The following is an 18,810-nucleotide window of genomic DNA, read 5'->3' as shown; positions in this document are numbered from 1 at the left end:
AAATTCATGTCAATCGAATAATCCATCGTTGTTTTATTGCAATTTGAAGTTATATAGCTCTAAAAAAAACACCCTTTATAAATATTGAGTACCATATTACAAGAAGTTCTTTCTTTGGAACGTATACTTTCATTTTCTTCATTCAACACCAATTTGGCACAAAAAGAAGACGATAGGCCTTCACCTTCGCATCCTTGGCTCATTGGCAATGCTCGCGAGTCCACTAATCAATGGATTTTGTTCCTATGGTCGACAATAGAGCTTCATTTCGAGTTTTGTTTATGGTGGAACCTATTTCGGGAACGTGACGTCACACTGTATCCACGCAGATTACAAAAATGAACACAATATGCGCTACGAATCCATTGACGCGCTCCACATGTGTCAGAAGACCTTCGACCTAGTGGGTTGTGTTAGGTCACTGCCTAAATTGAACGAGCGCCATCTATTCCCGAACGCACCCCCGTAACGTCACCCTGACAAGAGTCATAGAGGAGCTATTGGAAACTATCTAGTTAACTAATATCCATATAGAAATGAAAACTTATCACATACAACGGTAAATATTGATTGAACTATTTTACTATGGACAAAACGTAGTGAGAATGTACACATTTTCGAAAGTACGAAAGTATATGTGTATTTATCTGGTTGGCTTTTCTTTTGTGAACAGTTGACATGAATTGAATGGTGTTTTCATTGTTAGGCTATAAATAGTAGCGTTTTATGTATTTACATGAAAGTTCTTGGAACAGATACGCTTTTAGGCCTTTTATAGACTAACAAAATTGAAGAAAGGTACAAAAGGCAATATCTGAGAATGACAGTCCTTTCATGACGAAATTAAACAACAAATAAGCAGAATTGTCTCACTTGGGGTTCGGAAAATCCAAGAATGATTGTTGAAAAGCCTTTTCTTCTCAACAACATCACAAAAGACTAACGAATTGACCAAATAAGTGAACACAATGATCTTAGCAGAGCACGTAAAACAGTTCAGAATTTTTTTTCTCTAATTCTGTGGTTATTCCATTCATTCTTCCACATCTTGTATAACAAAATCGTGCGAGAATATATCAGAAACGCACAGTTTTCATGGTTATATTTTATTATTATATGTTGGTACTCCGAACTTTCCGCCACGGCTTTATCTGTAAATTCATCAATCTGCCTTAAAGATATCAGTTCTGCCAACCAACATTTTTCAATGCAAATATCACTAAATGATATTTATGGAAATATTTCATAAATTTCAATAAAAATGCAATGAATTAGAGAAAATAATGTATAATACTCGTACAGAAGGCTCATTCTACCACTCGTTCATTCAAAAACTCGCCACTTCGTGGCTAGTTTTTGAATTTTGAACTCGTGGAAGAATATCAATGCCTTCTGCACTTGTATTATAAATAACTATATCCAACGTAGTTGTTCTATGAGAGCAAACATGTGGTTTGAAATTTCCCCCAGTGACCTCTATGAATTAAAAAGGTTACGGCCAAGTTAGATCATCACCTTATTAAAATATCGACGTCATCACTATTAAAAACCACCTAACATATATCACTCTAGATGCAAGTGTACTTAATACTTCAACGTACATAGAATATCAGTATTAACCTCAGAGTAATAAGCATAGATAGAGGGAGCATATATCATTTTCATTAGGCAAATTTGTCCCCAACCTAACCTATCAAATTTGACATAAGGTTCGCGGAAATGAAAACATATCAGTGATACAATATTTCATTCAATTCACGAGTTTCTCCACAGAGAACGCACTTCTTATGTCCCATATTGAATCAACGTTTCATATCAACACAAAATATATTGAGATGAATACCTAAATATATCAGAAATTCAGAAAACAAACAAAACAAATGACGTGAAACAACCGATGACACTAGGAGAGCAAAAGTTGCCAAACCTTGGATTTCAGCAGATAGATACAGAATATAATGAATATTCTGCTTATTATAAATTCGACAATTAGGAAAAAATCGGATTCCAAATATTCGAATTTGCATATTTAATCGGGAATCACTCAAATAAATATATTTCATTGAATAAAATATAGATTCATAACGATATAATAAAATTGTGGATTTGAAAATATATCACAATCCGACAACGTAATATAACCTTGTGAGGTACACGTAAAAATTGCGTATACCCCCTCCATCTATGTTTATGACTCTATGAACCCCTATAATGTCAAATCGAATCATAGAAGAATCAGTTTAACACTCGTGCATAGAACAACTGTCTTAACCCCTCATATTGTCAAACCGATTCATAGACGAAACGTAGAGATATGATATGTGTACTATCCACCTTTCGCCCAATCTCTTGGATCATAGAAATAATAACTTTCAGATAGTGGGTCTTTCCAAGGCCAACCGCGACCGCGGTGTTGTTTTCTATACATATATCGTCGATACAAGGTCCATACTCCATACCATCGTCGAAATCAATTCCCGACCATAAAATAGGTGTTTTTTCGTGTAGAACGCGGGCTGCCGTAGAGAGGCTATAATTAAAAAGATAAAATTCGAGGAACAATGCGTTGTTTCCACATCGACGAGCGCGTTCGAGAAAAGTATCGATTTACGACTATTTTCAATAACGAAACGAAATATGACCGCTCGTATCATTTAAGTGGATAACATTGAGAGAGAGGAACAGATGTTTTTTCGAGTGGAAAAATGCATCTAACAATTTTTGGTACTTGCAAGAAGTTTTATGAGCTGGTTTTCGATAAGAGACGAATTATTGAATTATATTATGTTTTAAAATCGGTTTCGATATGGCGTTCGATCGGTAGGTTTTCAAGGCAGAAAATAAATACATATTTTCTTCCAAGTCTTCGAATTATTAGGCCAATTGGAAAGTTTCCGGTCTGATGCACAGATGGCGGTGCTAATAATAATTCCATATGATTTTTAGTTAGTACCAACCTTCAAACGATACATTAGTTAGTGAGATATTGCGTTGTGAGTGTAGCTACTTTTGTTATTTGAAAAATGGTGAAAAAAAAAACGAATTTCGTCTGCTGATAAAATGTTGCTTTTCGAAGGGAAAAAAATACAGTTGAAGCAAAATCTTGGTTTGATGATAAGTTTCCGGGGTCTGCACCAGGAAAATCAAGCATCATTGATTGGTATGCTAAGTTTGAACGTGGTGAAATGAGCACCGAAGACGGCGAATGCAGTGGACGCCCAAAAGAGGCTGTCACTGACGAAAAAATCAAAAAAGTTCACAAAATAATTTTGAATGACCGTAAAGTGAAGTTGATCAAGATAGCAGACATTGTGAAGATATCATCTGAACGTGTACATCATATCATTCACGAATATTTGTACATGAGAAAACTGTGTGCAAGATGGGTGTCGCGCGAGCTCTCAATCGATTAAAAGCAACAACGTGTTAATGATTCTAAGCAGTATTTGAAGCTGTTTAAGTGCAATAAATCTGACAATGGATGAAACATGAATCCATCATTTCACTCCGGAGTACGATCAACAGTCATCTGAGTGGACTGCACACGATGAAACGAATCCAAAGCGAGGAAAAACGCAACAGTCGGCTGGCAAGGTTATGGCATCAGTATTCTGGGATGCGCAAGGTATATTATTCATTGATTACCTCCAAAAGGGACAGACCATCGTTTAAAGGATGAAATTTTCAAAAAACGGCCCCATTTAAAAAAAAAGTTGCTGTTTCATCAAGACAATGCGCCGTGTCACAAATCAATGAAAACAATGGCAAAATTGCATAAATTGGGCTTCGAATTGCTTCTGCATCCACCGTATTCGCCAGATCTGGCCCCAAGCGACTTTTTCCTGTTCTCAGACCACAAAAGAATGCTCGCTGGAAAAAAATTTAGCGCCAATGAAGAAGTAATCGCCGAAACTGAGGCCCATTTTGAAGCGAAAGACAAATCGTACTACCAAAATGGTATCGAAAAGTTGGAAGATCGCTATAATCGCTGTATCGGCCTCGAAGGCAACTATGTTGAATAATAAAATAGAATTTTGCCAAAAAAAAATGTGTTGTGCTATGGTAGACCGTGGACTTTACAATTGGCCTGTTAGTTTCTTTATTATCTTTTTTTTATCTACATTGCGATTTTTTCGCGGGATAATCATGAATAGATTCATAATTAACTGAAAAAAAAGCTAATTTGCCAGGTCATGGTCGATTTACATTCGCATATTCTCTAGCGAATAATTTTTTTTTATTTTCCAATTATCTACCGTATATAATTATCTCCTAGGTATCTGATAAGAAGACCTACTTAATCCAAAGTGAAACATCCTTATCTACGATCAAATATCAATCGGCAAGCAGCTTGTTCGTGATATCGAAATTCTCTATTGGAACTTTTTTAGATTTCCGATCTCTTTATCCTGGTAAAGATGAATTGGCGAAAATAAGAAGGAAACGCAGATATTTCTCTCCGAAATTTCTCTTCGAAAATATATTTCCAAACTTAGGAACACGGAAACAGTTGAAAGCAAAAAATTGTGATATTAATTTCCCTTTTTGGAATCCTTAAACTTACAAAACTTCAATATTCTATATTTCAAGGTTTGTCAGATTTTTTTTCATTTATTAATCAATATTTTCAGCCCTTATTAGGGAAAAGAAAACATTTTGTATTGTATTCTATAGAATTATTAATTCTACTTATAAATTTCAATAGACAGATTTTTAAATTCGATTTTTGTATTCTTCATTTTCTAAATAAACTATTAAGTAGTTTCTTCAGGAAATGAAAAATACAGAAATCGAATTTAAAAATTTCAAAAAAAGGGTTGAAATTTTCCAGATATTTTATGGAAATTGAACACTCGAATAAAAAAAGCACATTGTATCTATTTTGTTTTTAATTTTTCCCAATCGCAAAGATTACTATGAGAAATGTCAGATTATCAGCAAAACGAGTACAAACCAAACCATAATTCGATAAAGAAATATACCGTGAGAAAATTAAACAGCCATCATAAAAAATAACGATCACATAAAACCCAAATGCGCCAATTTACAACCCAGATCCGTCTCCGATAGAGCATTCACAACATCCTCCAAAATTCCCTAGAAATCCCCGAAAATATTTACAACGCCGCAAGTGAAAATTTGACAGGCGTTTCCCACGTACATATATATCTGAAGGTTGCGCCATAAGCCCGAAATCCTGAAAATCTCCAAAAAAAAACTTTCGATCGCACTTTTCTTTCTCTACATCGATCACACTGAAACGCTGGCAACGACGTCCATATTAACACCCCTATATTTTCCCTTCTCAATATACGTACTCGTTGAATTTTTCGATTTTCACACTCGGATCGCAGCAAGCTGGCGTCACAGAAAGCGCGGATTTACACAGCACACTCGATCGCACCGAACTGACTTAACTTGAGTAAGTAAAGCCGCTCAGCCGCGTTCTAGAGTAAGGAGGAGGATCGCGGGAGCTGCGTTGCCGGACTTTCTGTTTTTTACCTAAGTTGAGGAATGAAAGATTTATAAGTGCAACAAACTTTAGGGAGCGTTTTTAATACATATAAATCAGTTATGAGACCGATAATGATATAAGAAATAGAAACGTCGAAAATTCAAGTGATGTAGCAGAATATAGTGGGCAGATTACACAGAATAAAACTCTAATGGCCAGTTTCTGAAAGGCTGATCAACGTAAAATTCAACTTAATAGCTGTCATTTCTATGCTCAAACGTCATTTGGGTTGCTGAAAGTAAGGTTAACTTTCTTTATTAGAACATTCTGCCAATAATATTTGTGTAATGCGAAAGACAAAGCGTACTACAAGAATGGTATCGAAAAGTTGGAAGATCGCTATAATCGCTGTATCGCCATCGAAGGCAACTATTTTGAATAAAAAAATTTTGCCAAAAAAATGTGTTATACTATGGTAGACTGGGAACTTTTCAATTGGCCTCTTAATAAACATAGAGAGAGGGAGCATATGACATTTTCAGTAAGCTAAATCTGTCCCTAACATGAAGTATCAAATTTGACATGAAGCGAACAGAAATTGAAACATATCAGTGATACGATATTTCAATCAATTCGCGAGTTTCTCCACAAAGAACGCACTTCTTATGTCCCATAGTCAATCAACGTTTCATATTAACTCAAAATATATAGAAATAAACACCTTAATATATCAGAAATTTAGAAAACAAACTTCAAGCGCGCCAAACGACGTGAAACAACCGATGACACTAGGAGAGCAATAGTTGCCAAACCTTGGATTTCAGCTAGTAGATACAGAAAATAATAAATATTCTGCTTATTATAAATTCGACAATTAGGACAAATATCGGATTCCAAATATTCAAATTTGCATATTTAATCGGGAATCACTCAAATAAATATATTTCATTCAATGTAATATACATTCATAACGATGTAGTAAAATTGTGGATTTGAAAATATATCACAATCCGACAACGTAATCTAACCATGTTGGGGACATGTAAAAATTGCGTATACTCCATCTATCTATGTTTATTACTCTATGAACCTCTATAATGTCAAATAGAATCATAGAAAAATCAGTTTGATACAAGAGCGTGCATAGAATATCTGTATTGAACCCTCATAATGTCAAATCGGTTCATAGACGAAACATAGAGATATGATGTCAAGTAGTATTTTTTCAATGTCAAGTCGATTTTGATTTTGAAAAACTCTTACTTGACTTGTACTTGAGATGATTTCAAGTCAAGCTCAAGTCAAGTAGCTTGAATATCAAGTCAAGCCGTGAATACCAAGAAATATAGGCCAAATCAAGATCAAGAACCTGCAGCAATTCCATCTTTCTCCCTTCCCCTAATAACTGACAAACCGACGCCAGCGTCCCGACGTGCAGCATTGCGAAACGTCCGCGGCGTCGTGAAATAAGGACGCCAGCGTCGTCGCCGTCAACTTTCACGAGTTTTTCATCGAGGCCCGCTTAGTCATCTCGCGATGGTGCGACGTTGCCGCTTGCTCTACAGCGTTTCGTGCGAGTCTCGACCGCGGGCGAAACTCGGGGTTTTCATGCTCCAGTTGCCCGATCGGCGGATCGAGACGGCCGGGCAGAGATGATGGGAACGCCTAGAATCGACGGCTCCCTCGGAATGGAGCTTTGGAAACTTTAAGATCCAGCGTCGAGTTACAATCTACGACCAAGAAACCTCTGAAGATGCTTACCGCAGAAGTGAGCGAAACGTCAGGTGAAAAACCCCTCTGGACCACGGCTAAAAAGTCCAGAATTTAACAAACAATAATAATAATAGTGATATAGTTTATTCAAGAAAGATACATAAGCGTACAACTTTGCTTCCACCGTTTTTTTCCGAAATTCCATACTTTATTGTGAAAAACTGGTTATACATTTTTGATTCAAAGTATTGACCATCGCTGGCCACTACTTTCTCCCATCTTTTGGGCAGCGTACGAATCTGGTCATCTTTTGAAGCGATCCACGAATCGATCCGATTTTTTACTTCTTCATAAGACCGGTAGTGCTCGTCAGCCAGGCCGTGTGCCATTGATCGAAACAAGTGATAGTCCGAAGGAACAACGTCTGGAGAATACGTCAAGTATGTTTTGACTACTTTCGCAACATGGAGTCGAGCATTGTCATGCTGTGAAATCACTTTAGTCTCTCGTTGTATTACGGCCGTTTGTCTATCAATGCTCGGCTCAAACGCTTTAATTTCGTTCGATAATGATCGCCTGTGAACGTTTCAGTCGGTTTAAACAACTCATAATACACTACGCCGAGCTGGTCGCACTAAATACTGAGCATGACCTTGGAACCGTTTGGCCATCGACGTGGAAGTATAGCCGGGATATCCTAATGATTTTCTGCGCTTGAGATTATCGTAATGAACTCATTTCTTGTCTCCAGTCACAATGCGACGCAGAAATCCCTTCCGTCTTTGCCTTGTAAGCAGCTGTTTAGAAGCAAACAAACGCCGTCAACATCTCTTGATTTCAACTCGTACGGCACCCAATTTCCTTGTTTCGGAATCATTCCCATGACTTTCAGGCGTTTTGAAATGGCTTGTTGCGTCACTCCCAATGAACCTGCCAATTCTTGTTGCGTTTGACACGAGTAGACAATTCTGCATCTTCGAAAACTTTCTCTCTTCCACCTTGCTGGTCTTTGACGTCAAAACCTCCGTTCTTGAAGTGTTGAAACCACTCTCTTCACTAATAGCGGCCTTACCATAGGTATTTGAGAGCATTCGATGAGCATCACACGCAGGTTTCTTCATATTGAAGCAGAAAAAAGTCTTCTTCAACATTTCGCGACGTAATTTAATATTCTTTAGGTACCTTTCATTTTGTTTGCAGAATAGTCTGATAAAATTCCGCTTGAGATCAAATTTATCTCATAAATCTGTCATCTGTGTTGTTTGAAGCACAACGACTTCCACTGGCTCATCCAAATGGAAAGTCTTCAGGACTCAATAAATAGTCTTCTATCTTAACTAATTATTACGATGGTTCATCATCAATTTTTTCTGCTCATAAAATATTTCATGACCATTGAAAAAATCTGACAAATTGAGCTGGATCCAAGCCAGGAATTTCAGGGTTTAAAATAGGCTATATTATATTCAGCGAGCTCGAGAAGCAGTTACAACGATCATATCGAGAATAAAAAGAAAAATAACATGCGAACCTTCCTCATCTCACTGGACTCTTAAAGTCAAATTTACCACTTCTTCTCGACGTCTTTCCGCCTCAATATTTCGCTTATTTCACAGCCAGAGGAACCCAGGAGGTCACTCTTCCATTCCCGGAAAGCAGTTTACGACCAGATCGATCGATATCGTGTTTAGACTGCGGCCGCAGCTTTATTGTTTAGACCTTCGACTATCTCTGTGGGGAGGACCGAACCCTGACGAACTCCGCGGCGTCGGTCTAGACGGAAATCAGAGACGGCTACGGCCGTCTCGCAAATGGACCAAGAGAAACCAAAGTCACGTGCTGGCCAGTCCGGTGGTCTTGGCAATGAGAACCAACAATGGGTTTTAGCGAGGAGTTTTGTTGAATCGAGATCTATCAGATATTTCCTTGTGGCAACTTTGTTGATTACGTGAAAGGATCTGCTATCTTTCTGGTGTTTTGTAAGGAATTGACTCAGTTCTAATTTTATTAGGAATGGATTATTATCAGTGCTTGGTGTAGTTAGAACTCCTAAATATCAATGGGGTCCCATATGATGATCTCTAGATTCGTGACTCTATAGTATTGGCAAAGATTAGTCACGATATTATAGATGTCCAATTGGTGGAACAGAGATACAATGCTATTAGTTAAATGTTCGGAAGATGTTTGGAAATGAACCTATTAAGAAACGTTGAAGAACATGTATCACTCTTGAAGATTGGGAAAGAGAGTCCATGATTCCACCTCTCAAAAAGAATACCATGGTACACAGTTAGTTTTAAAACCACGAGGGGAACTGCCACTAGAGTTTTTGAGACTGGCATCAAATGCTCACTATGGTTAAGCCATTCAAATGTCTTTGATGCGACCAAATTGATCTTTTGTTCTTGACCCTACCCATTCATACAAATTCAGGGAGACCGTCGATACTGTTTACGAAGCCGACGACATCCTTGGTTATTACCTCGTGAGTATCCAGAACTGACTTTCTCATGTGAGTGGTTCTTAGGCCAGTCAGCCTCGGGCATTTGCACATTATGTGTTCAGCTGTTACTACTTCCATTCCATAGAGTCTGTAGATCTCATCTGCTGATTTACCCAAGCGGTACAACATGTATTTGCACCGACAGTGTCCATTCAGCAGTCCCACCATTACTCGAAGCTCAGATCTTGGTAGCTTCAGGAGCTTTTCGGTATAGGTCGGTGAAAGCACCACAAATTCCTTTGCCTGAGCAAGACCTGGAGTATTCCTCCAGAGGGTTTTCCTATTGTCCCTCTCCCATTGTTGGACCGCTGTCTTGTATTGGTATTTTCCAAGCCCACAGAAGGGCTCAGGTGTCAACCTTGACGCCCTTTTTTCAAGTTCATCTACTTTTTCTTTTCTTCAATACGGTACTCATGATAGAGTTACTTTATTGCCTCTGGCCAGTTGCTTTATGGTATTACAGCACGCCCATGTCAGTAGAGACCACTGGCTGTATGGCTCCAGGGACCTCAGCGTAGCCTGGCTGTCCATAGCGCCTCTTTGAGGTTGCTTCTGAGATACTCTTGGGTGCAAGTAAAGACAATTAGTGTCTCGGTTTGCAAGAAAGAGGACTCACTTCCTAGGCATCTAGTGATCCTCGTTTAAGGTCCATATACTCCAAAACCTGTGCCTTTCTCTGATTTTGATCCATCGGTATACCATTTGGAGGTCTTTTTGTTCAAGCGATTTATGAAGTTCATTGTACTGTGATGGTTAACAATGACCGTTTCAAAGGGTACTTCAAAATCAAAGATATTTGGCATCTCATCCGAGGGTTTTGCCAAAAGGTTTGAATGTAATTGAACCAATATCCATGTCCAATCCAGTTTCCCGGACGAAGATTCCCATTGCAGGATATTCTAAATTATTGCTTCCAGCAAGCTACATTTCCTCACATGTTCATGTAAGGGGGTAGATTGAGTAAAACCTTAAGAGCTTCTGTGAGAGATGGCGCTGCATTCTACCTGATACCCAATAGTCCGAAGGGTTAATACCCTCGGTTAAGGCTAGGATCTCCAGTTTTCCAATTCAATTATCGGAAATGATGATCCTAAAAGCGAAAAAAGAACACACGACGAATCTAGAGAAACGAAACAACAGATCCCAAGAGCGGCGATATGCATAGAAGCGGATCTGAGCGTGTTCTCGGCCAATATAAAATAAATCCAGCGGGCGAATTTGATCGCGCGAAACCGAGGCTCGAATAAGGTCTCGCGGATTTATCGATAGTTGGTTACATAACACGAACTCGTTGTGCATTCTAGTGATTACAACGTAATTAAACGGTCATTATCGATTCGTGTCGATTCGACAGGTTCTACCGGTCGTAATCTCGTTCTGGTCCACATCTGGGCGAGATGATGATGATTCATCTCGGCGACGCCTTAGGTGTTATAACAGGGCCAATTGAAAAGTCCCCGGTCTACCATAGTAAAACACACTTTTCTATACCATTTTTGTAGTATGATTTGTCTTTCGCTTCCGAATAGACCTCAGTTTCGGCGATTACTTCTTCATTGGCGTTGAATTTCTTTCCAGCGAACATTCTTTTGAGGTCTGAGAACAGTAAAAAGTCGCAGGGGGCCAGATTTGGCGAATACGGTGGATGCGGAAGCAATTCGAAGCCCAATTCATGCAATTCTGCCATCGATTTCATTGATTTGTGACACGGCGCATTGTCTTGATGAAACAGCACCTTTTTTTCTTCAAATGGGGCTGTTTTTTAACGATTTCATCCTTTAAACGATCCAATAACGCTATATAATAATCGCTGTAGATGGTCTGCCCCTTTTGGAGGTAATCGATGAATATTATACCTTGCGCATCCCAGAATACTGATGCCATAACCTTGCCAGCTGACTGTTGTGTTTTTCCTCGCTTTGGATTCGGTTCATCGTGTGCAGTCCACTCAGCTGAATGTCGATTGGACTCCGGAGTGAAATGATGGAGTAGTTTCATGCATTGTCACATATCGACGCAAAAATGCAGGTTTATTGCATTTAAGCAGCTTCAAACACTGCTCAGAATCATTAACACGTTGTTGCTTTCGATCGACTGTGAGCTCGCGTGGTACCCATTTTGCACACAGCTTTCTCATATACAAATATTCGTGAATGATTGATATTCACGTTCAGATGATATCTTTACAATGTCTGCTATCTCGATTAACTCCACTTTACGGTCATTCAAAATTATTTTGTAAACTTTTTCGATTTTTTCATCGGTGACAGCCTCTTTTGGGCGTCCATTACGTTCGCCGTCTTCGGTGCTCATTTCACCACGTTTAAACTCAGCATACCAATCAATGATGGTTAATTTTCCTGGTGCAGACCCCGGAAACTCTTCATCAAGCCAAGATTTTGATTCAACTGTATTTTTTACCTTCAAAAAGCAATATTTTATCAGCACACGGAATTTTTTTTCAAATAACAAAAATAACTACACTCACAACGAAATATCTCACAAACTAATGGTCGGACCGCTGTCAAATTTTGACACGTATCGTTTCAAGGATGGTACTAAATAAAAATTCAATTATTTTAATACTATCACCGCCATCTGTGCATCCGACCGGGGACGTTTCAATTGGCCTAATAGACCGATTGTGTTAACCGTAAAATGGACGAAGTGCTCTATGAAATTCGCGAACAGATTTCATTCCAGATTTCATTCTAAGTAAATTTCCACAATTTGGAAGCGTTTTTCAGGCGTTAAATGATTCATGATGAATTGCCAAATTTCACTGATCAGAAATGTCAACACAGTTAGACATTCTCACCTATCAAACAATAGGCCACCACTAAGATGTCTAAAAACCTGGTGTATGGACTGATTAGCTTTTGTTTTGCCAATTTTGAGAATATTAGTTTAAGCTTCTGATTGGCTAGGATCGGGTTTTAATTGATGTATTATGTCAAAATCAAAGGAAAAAAGATCGAAATGAAAGGTATGACATTGCGGCGCCGCCACGAAATAAAACTAATATTTTCAATTTGGTCGAATGTCATTCCACTCAAAAATTGACGAGTGCATTCACCATATTTTTAGACATCTTAGCCACCACCAACTACTTCTCATGCAGCTAAAAACGCACCCGTTATTCGAAATTGACTTCAACCTCACCAATCACTTCTTCATTACAGCTAAATTTATTTTCCAGGAACACCTTTGAACCGTTGTTGTCGATGGGGCAGAGTCTAAATAGCCTTATCAAGCCATTGCTTTGCTTGCACAGTATTTCTCCCACCAAAAACCAGTGTTTCTCAATACACGAAACTTGTTTTTATCAATTTACCGAACAACAACATAGGTAGCGTCAATATATCGATCCAAACTTACCTCTATGTTACGAAATGTTTTCCACTAGTTTTTGGTCGGAGTCATCTCTGGGCCCGGAACTTATTGAATGACATCTTACAAAACGACAAGTTTCATAATTAGTGGTCGTGTGAACGGCAGCTAAACCATTCCTCCCAACAACATCTCATCTTGTCAAGTAGCCAATAAATAATTCAGCAATTACATCCTCGTTCCCTCCATTTCACCTCGCAATCCATCAATGATCTTAATAAGTAATGGACATCGAACCCACCTGGATAACGCTCATTATAACTCAAATAACTCCATTCTACTTGTACTTCCGTTTCGAATTTACGACTCAACAGCATTTCTCTTGAGGGCATCAATCTGACACTTCAAATTAATCTATCGGTATATTTCTCCTTCTATGGTCCGACTCCCGATCCCCCTTTCAATTATTTCTATGATTGGTCGTGTTCCATACTCACCTAAGATTATTCTTTACCGATATCACGTATATAATGTAAATCCTTTCACGGGTATCAATTTCCCGCACACCGTTATAGTTAGGTTACTTGGAAATGATTGCTTCCCGGTAAAAAGAATCTTCGAACAGTGTTGTGTGCAGTTAAAATGGCTTGGTCCGGTCAAGTGGACTTCCGTAGGACAGACGATGGCTATTAGCGGGCTGGATATCATCACGAGAACGCAATCAATTCCATAGTTCGTATTCACCCTTCCATACTGGAAGAATAACGAGTTTGTTCAACCAGGAAGAGAGTGAATGGATGCATCTACGTGATGTGACAGCTCGGTCAAAAATTCGTAACAATAGCATCATCTGTGGTGCGGCATCGAGATTACAGAGTACGGTATTCACAGAAAATTGCTTGGGGGGAAATGTCATTCCTCAAATCTACCAAACAATCGCTGCGATTTCATAAAAATTGAGCCATTTACGAAGAATTGCAGGAAAATATGATAATAATTCGTGTTATAGGTATTTTTCAATAATGCCATATTCGAAACAATGACGCCGGTGAAATTTTCTTTGGTGCGATACCGTGATTATGCATAGAAAATTGTTGATGAGAAACGTCATTCCTTAAATTCATCCTCGAATATTTCAGCGATCACGTCTATTTCCCAGGAAATAAATTGTTCGTTAAGAAATGCAAGATTTCGTAATCTTGTCACAACAGATATTTTTCAATTTAGAAATAGTTTTCGGACGATAGAGCAGATCACCGAACTTCGTGAGTATAATGAAAATCGTAAATTTCTCGAGATCGAAGACGCATTCCTATGACGATGCGAGGCGAAAAAAGCTTGAACAGAGAAAACAACGCGGTATAAACATTATTTCTGGAGTGCATCCCACATCAAAGAGAGCTGGTGGGCGAGCGGGATGAATTCAAAACAAGATCATAGAAGACGCAAATAAATGCGGGACGAATTCGATTGTACCGGGGACGTACGAAAAGTTGGGTGCCGCAATTCCGGTTCCTTCGCCGGCGTCCAACCCTTCTCGAATTCTTCGGCGACATCCGGTCCCGGCCGGAAGCTACGATTACCGGCCTATAATTCATATCCTCATTATCCGTTCACGGTTGATCGGCAGATTGATTATGTGTGGTTTATTTTCTGGAAAATCTGCCGTTTCCTTTTCTGTGTGCGTCGGTGTTCGATCTGGAGGCAGGGAAAAATACAGCGGGCACGTACGGGGGTTTTACGAAAAATTACGTGACGTGTTCCTCACTTCAACTTTACACTATTAGGCCAATTGAAAAGTCCCCGGTCTGATGCACAGATGGCGGTGCAAGTATTAAATCCGAATGATTTTTAGTTAGTACCAACCTTCAAACAATATGTGTTAAAATTTGACAGCAGTCCGACCATTAGTCTGTGAGATATTGCGTTGTGAATGTAGCTACTTTTGTCATTCGAAAGCAGATGGAAAAGAAAGAATTTCGTGTGCTGATAAAATATTGCTTTTTGAAGAGAAGAAATTGAAGCAAAATCTTGGCTTGATGAAGAGTTTCCGTGGTCTGCACCAGGAAAATCAGCCATCGTTGATTGGTATGCTAAGTTTAAACGTCGTGAAATCAGCACCGAAGACGGCGAACGCAGTGGACGCCCAAAAGAGGCTGTCAACGACGAAAAAACCAAAAAAGTTCACAAAATAATTTTGAAGCACCGTGAAGTGAAGTTGATCGAGATAGCATACATTGTGGAGATATCATCTGAACGTGTACATCATATCATTCACGAATATTTGTACATGAGAAAGCTGAGTGCAAAATGGGTGGCGCGCGAGCTCACCAATCGATCAAAAGCAATAACGTGTTAACGATTCTGAGCAGTGTTTGAAGCTGTTTAAGTGCAATAAACCTGAATTTTTGCGTCGATATGTGACAATGGATGAAACATGGCTCCATCATTTCACTCCAAAGTCCAATCGACATTCAGCTGAGTGGATTACACACGATGAACTGAATCCAAAGCGAATAAAAACACAACAGTCAGCTGGAAAGGTTATGGCATCAGTATTCTGGGATGCGTATAATATTCATTGATTATCTCCAAAAGGGCCAGACCATCAACAGCGATTATTATATAGCGTTATTGGATCGTTTGAAGGATGGAATCGTTAAAAAACGGCCCCATTTGGAGAAAAAAGGTGCTGTTTCATCAAGAAAATGCGCCGTGTCACAAATTGATGAAAACAATGGCAAAATTGCATGAATTGGGCTTCGAATTGCTTCTGCATCCACCGTATTCGCCAGATCTAGCCTCCAGTGACTTTTTCCTGTTCTCAGACCCCAAAAGAATGCTCGCTGGAAATAAATTTAGCGCCAATGGAGAAGTAATCGTCGAAACTGAGGCCTATCTTGAAGCGAAAGACAAATCGTACTACAAAAATGGTATCGAAAAGTTGGAAGATCGCTTCAATCGCTATATCGCCTTCGAAGGCAACTATGTTGAATGATAAAACCGAATTTTGCCAAAAAAATGTGGTTCACTATAGTAGACTGGAGACTTTTCAATTGGCCTGTTATATCACTTTGAAAATTGAAAGGTTCTTCAATCGTATCTCAATTATTTCAATGTTCAATTTCATAATTTTTTTCATTATCATGGAATTACCAATTTTTCCAAAACACTACTTTAATGCCAATTGCCATTTATCGGTTTCTTATTTGGTAATATTTCCATTTATTGAAATTTTAAATTTCCGAGATAATTTAGACCTTCCATACTTAAAACTCACTTTGTGTTATATAAATTTCATAATGAGAATTTTGCTACCGAACAAAATTTTTTTTTCATCGAACCTCGTACCTATAATCGAGAAAAGCCGTTCGACAATTACAGTTTGCACCTCGTAGCCAATTTCCCTAGATATTTTCTGCACTTTCTTTCAACAATCTAGTTTCTATACGACTCGCCTAGTTGTACCTACCCATGTACAAATATTTGCTTTTCTAATGATGTAACATTCCTCACGCAGTCATTCCTATTTTTACAGCGATATTCGAATCGAGGAATTCAATAAACGATTGACAATTGATGTTTGACGTCTTAATTAGAGGTGTCGTTCTATAACGTTAGCAATGAGACGTATAATTTTTTTTTCACCATGACAGACTTAGAATTAACACTATACGAGTTTAAAAATAAAATATCATTAGAAACTTGCGTAAATGTCCATTGGTTTTCCATGCGATTGTAAGTACGGTAGCAGTTAAAAATAATAACCTCATTTAAAACAGATTGACAGGTGACAGTATTTCAATTTTCAGATTGACGTAATGATATAATAATCTATGGTGCATTAAAAAAGAACTTAAATTGTAAACATTCAAGCAATGAGTGTGAAAAATATGTACAATAAGGTCTAATTACAAAAGTTTTTCGGAAACAGAAAAATGTTTTAGGCAGTTTGCTCTAAATGTAGAAAATTATTTGAGTGGAGCAGGCAACATTCAAAGGAAATTAATTTTATTCCTGATGAATTCCAATTTTCAGGTATTCCGTAAACCAGTTTGTAATTAATATATGTAATTGGAAGTAATATAATGTGCAAATTGTTCAAAACGCAAAAAATCTCACAAAAAATATACACTATGGTTATGGCGAGATGACGAAAGGGTATAATAAAAATTTTAATGCACTGGTGCAATAAAGAACCAGTTTTTTCAGTTAGTGGAGTTGTTTACATTAAATTATGATGTTTTGATACAACATTTCATTAAATCCATTAGGAAAAGTTAGAAAAAAGACAGAATAAGAACGCATTTAGCTGCATGTATCATGGAAGAATCAAAGTTTACAGAAACAAGGAAAATTTCAATCAAGATAAGATAATACTGGGACGATAAGTCGTGGTTTTTACAATTTTTGCAGGGTTACATACGAACATCCTTCCCTTCATCTAAATTGTAATTTTTATTACCACTGTAATTTTAAATAATTGGTCGGAAATTTGAATATTAAAACATAGATCAAAGTAGGTAATATAGGAATAAAATATCCAATCTATGAATAAAATTTCACTCAAAAGCTCAAAGTGAATTGACAACAAATTAAGGAGAGATCAAATTCAAATATAATGTTCTGTGTAAATTATAGTCTACCCAATCACAAAGTAATATCTTTTTTACGTAACTTTTTCGATACACCCGGTATCGATCAAAGATTCCTTCAGAAACTATACAAATAGTTGAACGATAGGAGGAATCAGTTAAAAATTCGTAATTGAAGGAAACCTTTGCTATTATAATCAGCTATGTACCAATTCTTATCTACTTCGCCTAATGATGCTTTGAATTGAATATTTGATTATCGATAACACCGCTTTTGTTCAACACTGTTTGCATTCACGAAATAGGCAGAGGTTCCCACAATTTGGTTCTCCTTAACCAGCATTAAAAAGGAATAATGAGAGAAAATTACTGGTATAATATACCGTTCTAATTGGGAAACAATTGTGAATTGGAAATACCCACGATAAAATCTTTGAAGGAAAACATCCTAAATGATCCAAGATCATAGAAAAACGAATAAACAAAAATGCGCGAAGTGGCCTGTGATCTAGAATTCAAGCTTTAATTCGAATTACCTTTAAAAATAGAATCAGATTCGTAAATTACGAAAGTCATTTTCCCCTCCTTGACTAAAACGATGACAATCTTTTCAACACTTGTGTGTCTTATTGATTTTCTGAAAGTCGATTTTTCATGGTATTTCAGATATGCGAGAAAGTCTTCAGTGAATTCATAAATGAAAATTTAGGGGGAAAATACGCAGAACCTTCTAGATTATTATCAAATGCAAGGGGATCTCAATTTCCTTTTAGGGGTTGGCGCAAGACACCCCTAGTGAACTCCGTTTTAACAGGTCGGAAGTAGTAAGGTTTTATAAATATCCTCGCTCTAATAATAGCGAGACTGCACATTCCCATTTTAGGCCTTATTGATCGCAATTTCATTTTCACTCTATTTTAGCTTTATTTTAAAATGTTACGAAAATAGTGTAGCCTTCACCATCGGACAAAAAACCGGCAAAACTCACCCATTTTGAATGAAATTGATGTAGGTCCTCCGTTCTTTTGCAAGTTTCCAACTGGTAGTTTATGGAGCACAAATTTATATCATTGTCGAAAAATCGTTCACTCAATAAAACCGCACAAAAATGTACAATTTTCGTTGCTCTGACACCGCTGTCAAACACAACCACACAAATATCAAATATGGGCGAGTCTAAATAATTACGAAACAGGGTACTTCGGATCCTG

The 18,810-nt window shown here is 37.9% G+C and overlaps 1 protein-coding gene across 16 annotated transcripts in view; it reads right to left on the bottom strand.

Annotated features, from left to right (window-relative positions):
- The window catches only part of LOC123681260 (actin-binding LIM protein 1), a 47,800-nt gene extending 29,028 nt beyond the window's left edge, over window positions 1-18,772 (bottom strand). For 7 of the 16 annotated variants that reach the window (XM_045619549.1, XM_045619558.1, XM_045619557.1 and 4 more), the window contains exon 1: window positions 5,319-5,405. Coding sequence is in view for 4 of the 16 variants with exons in the window: in XM_045619553.1 (XP_045475509.1) it covers window positions 18,588-18,591 (4 nt within the window). In the remaining 12 variants the exon portion in view is untranslated. Of the gene's footprint in view, window positions 1-5,318; window positions 5,437-18,587 lie in introns of those variants that run through there. The other 9 variants (XM_045619553.1, XM_045619556.1, XM_045619555.1 and 6 more) reach the window with 5 other exon arrangements.
- Window positions 18,773-18,810: the final 38 nt, after the last annotated feature.

This window comes from Harmonia axyridis, chromosome 5 (assembly GCF_914767665.1).
Source record: "Harmonia axyridis chromosome 5, icHarAxyr1.1, whole genome shotgun sequence".
Lineage (NCBI taxonomy): Eukaryota > Metazoa > Arthropoda > Insecta > Coleoptera > Coccinellidae > Harmonia > Harmonia axyridis.
This window is presented reverse-complemented; position numbering and strand designations above follow the sequence as displayed.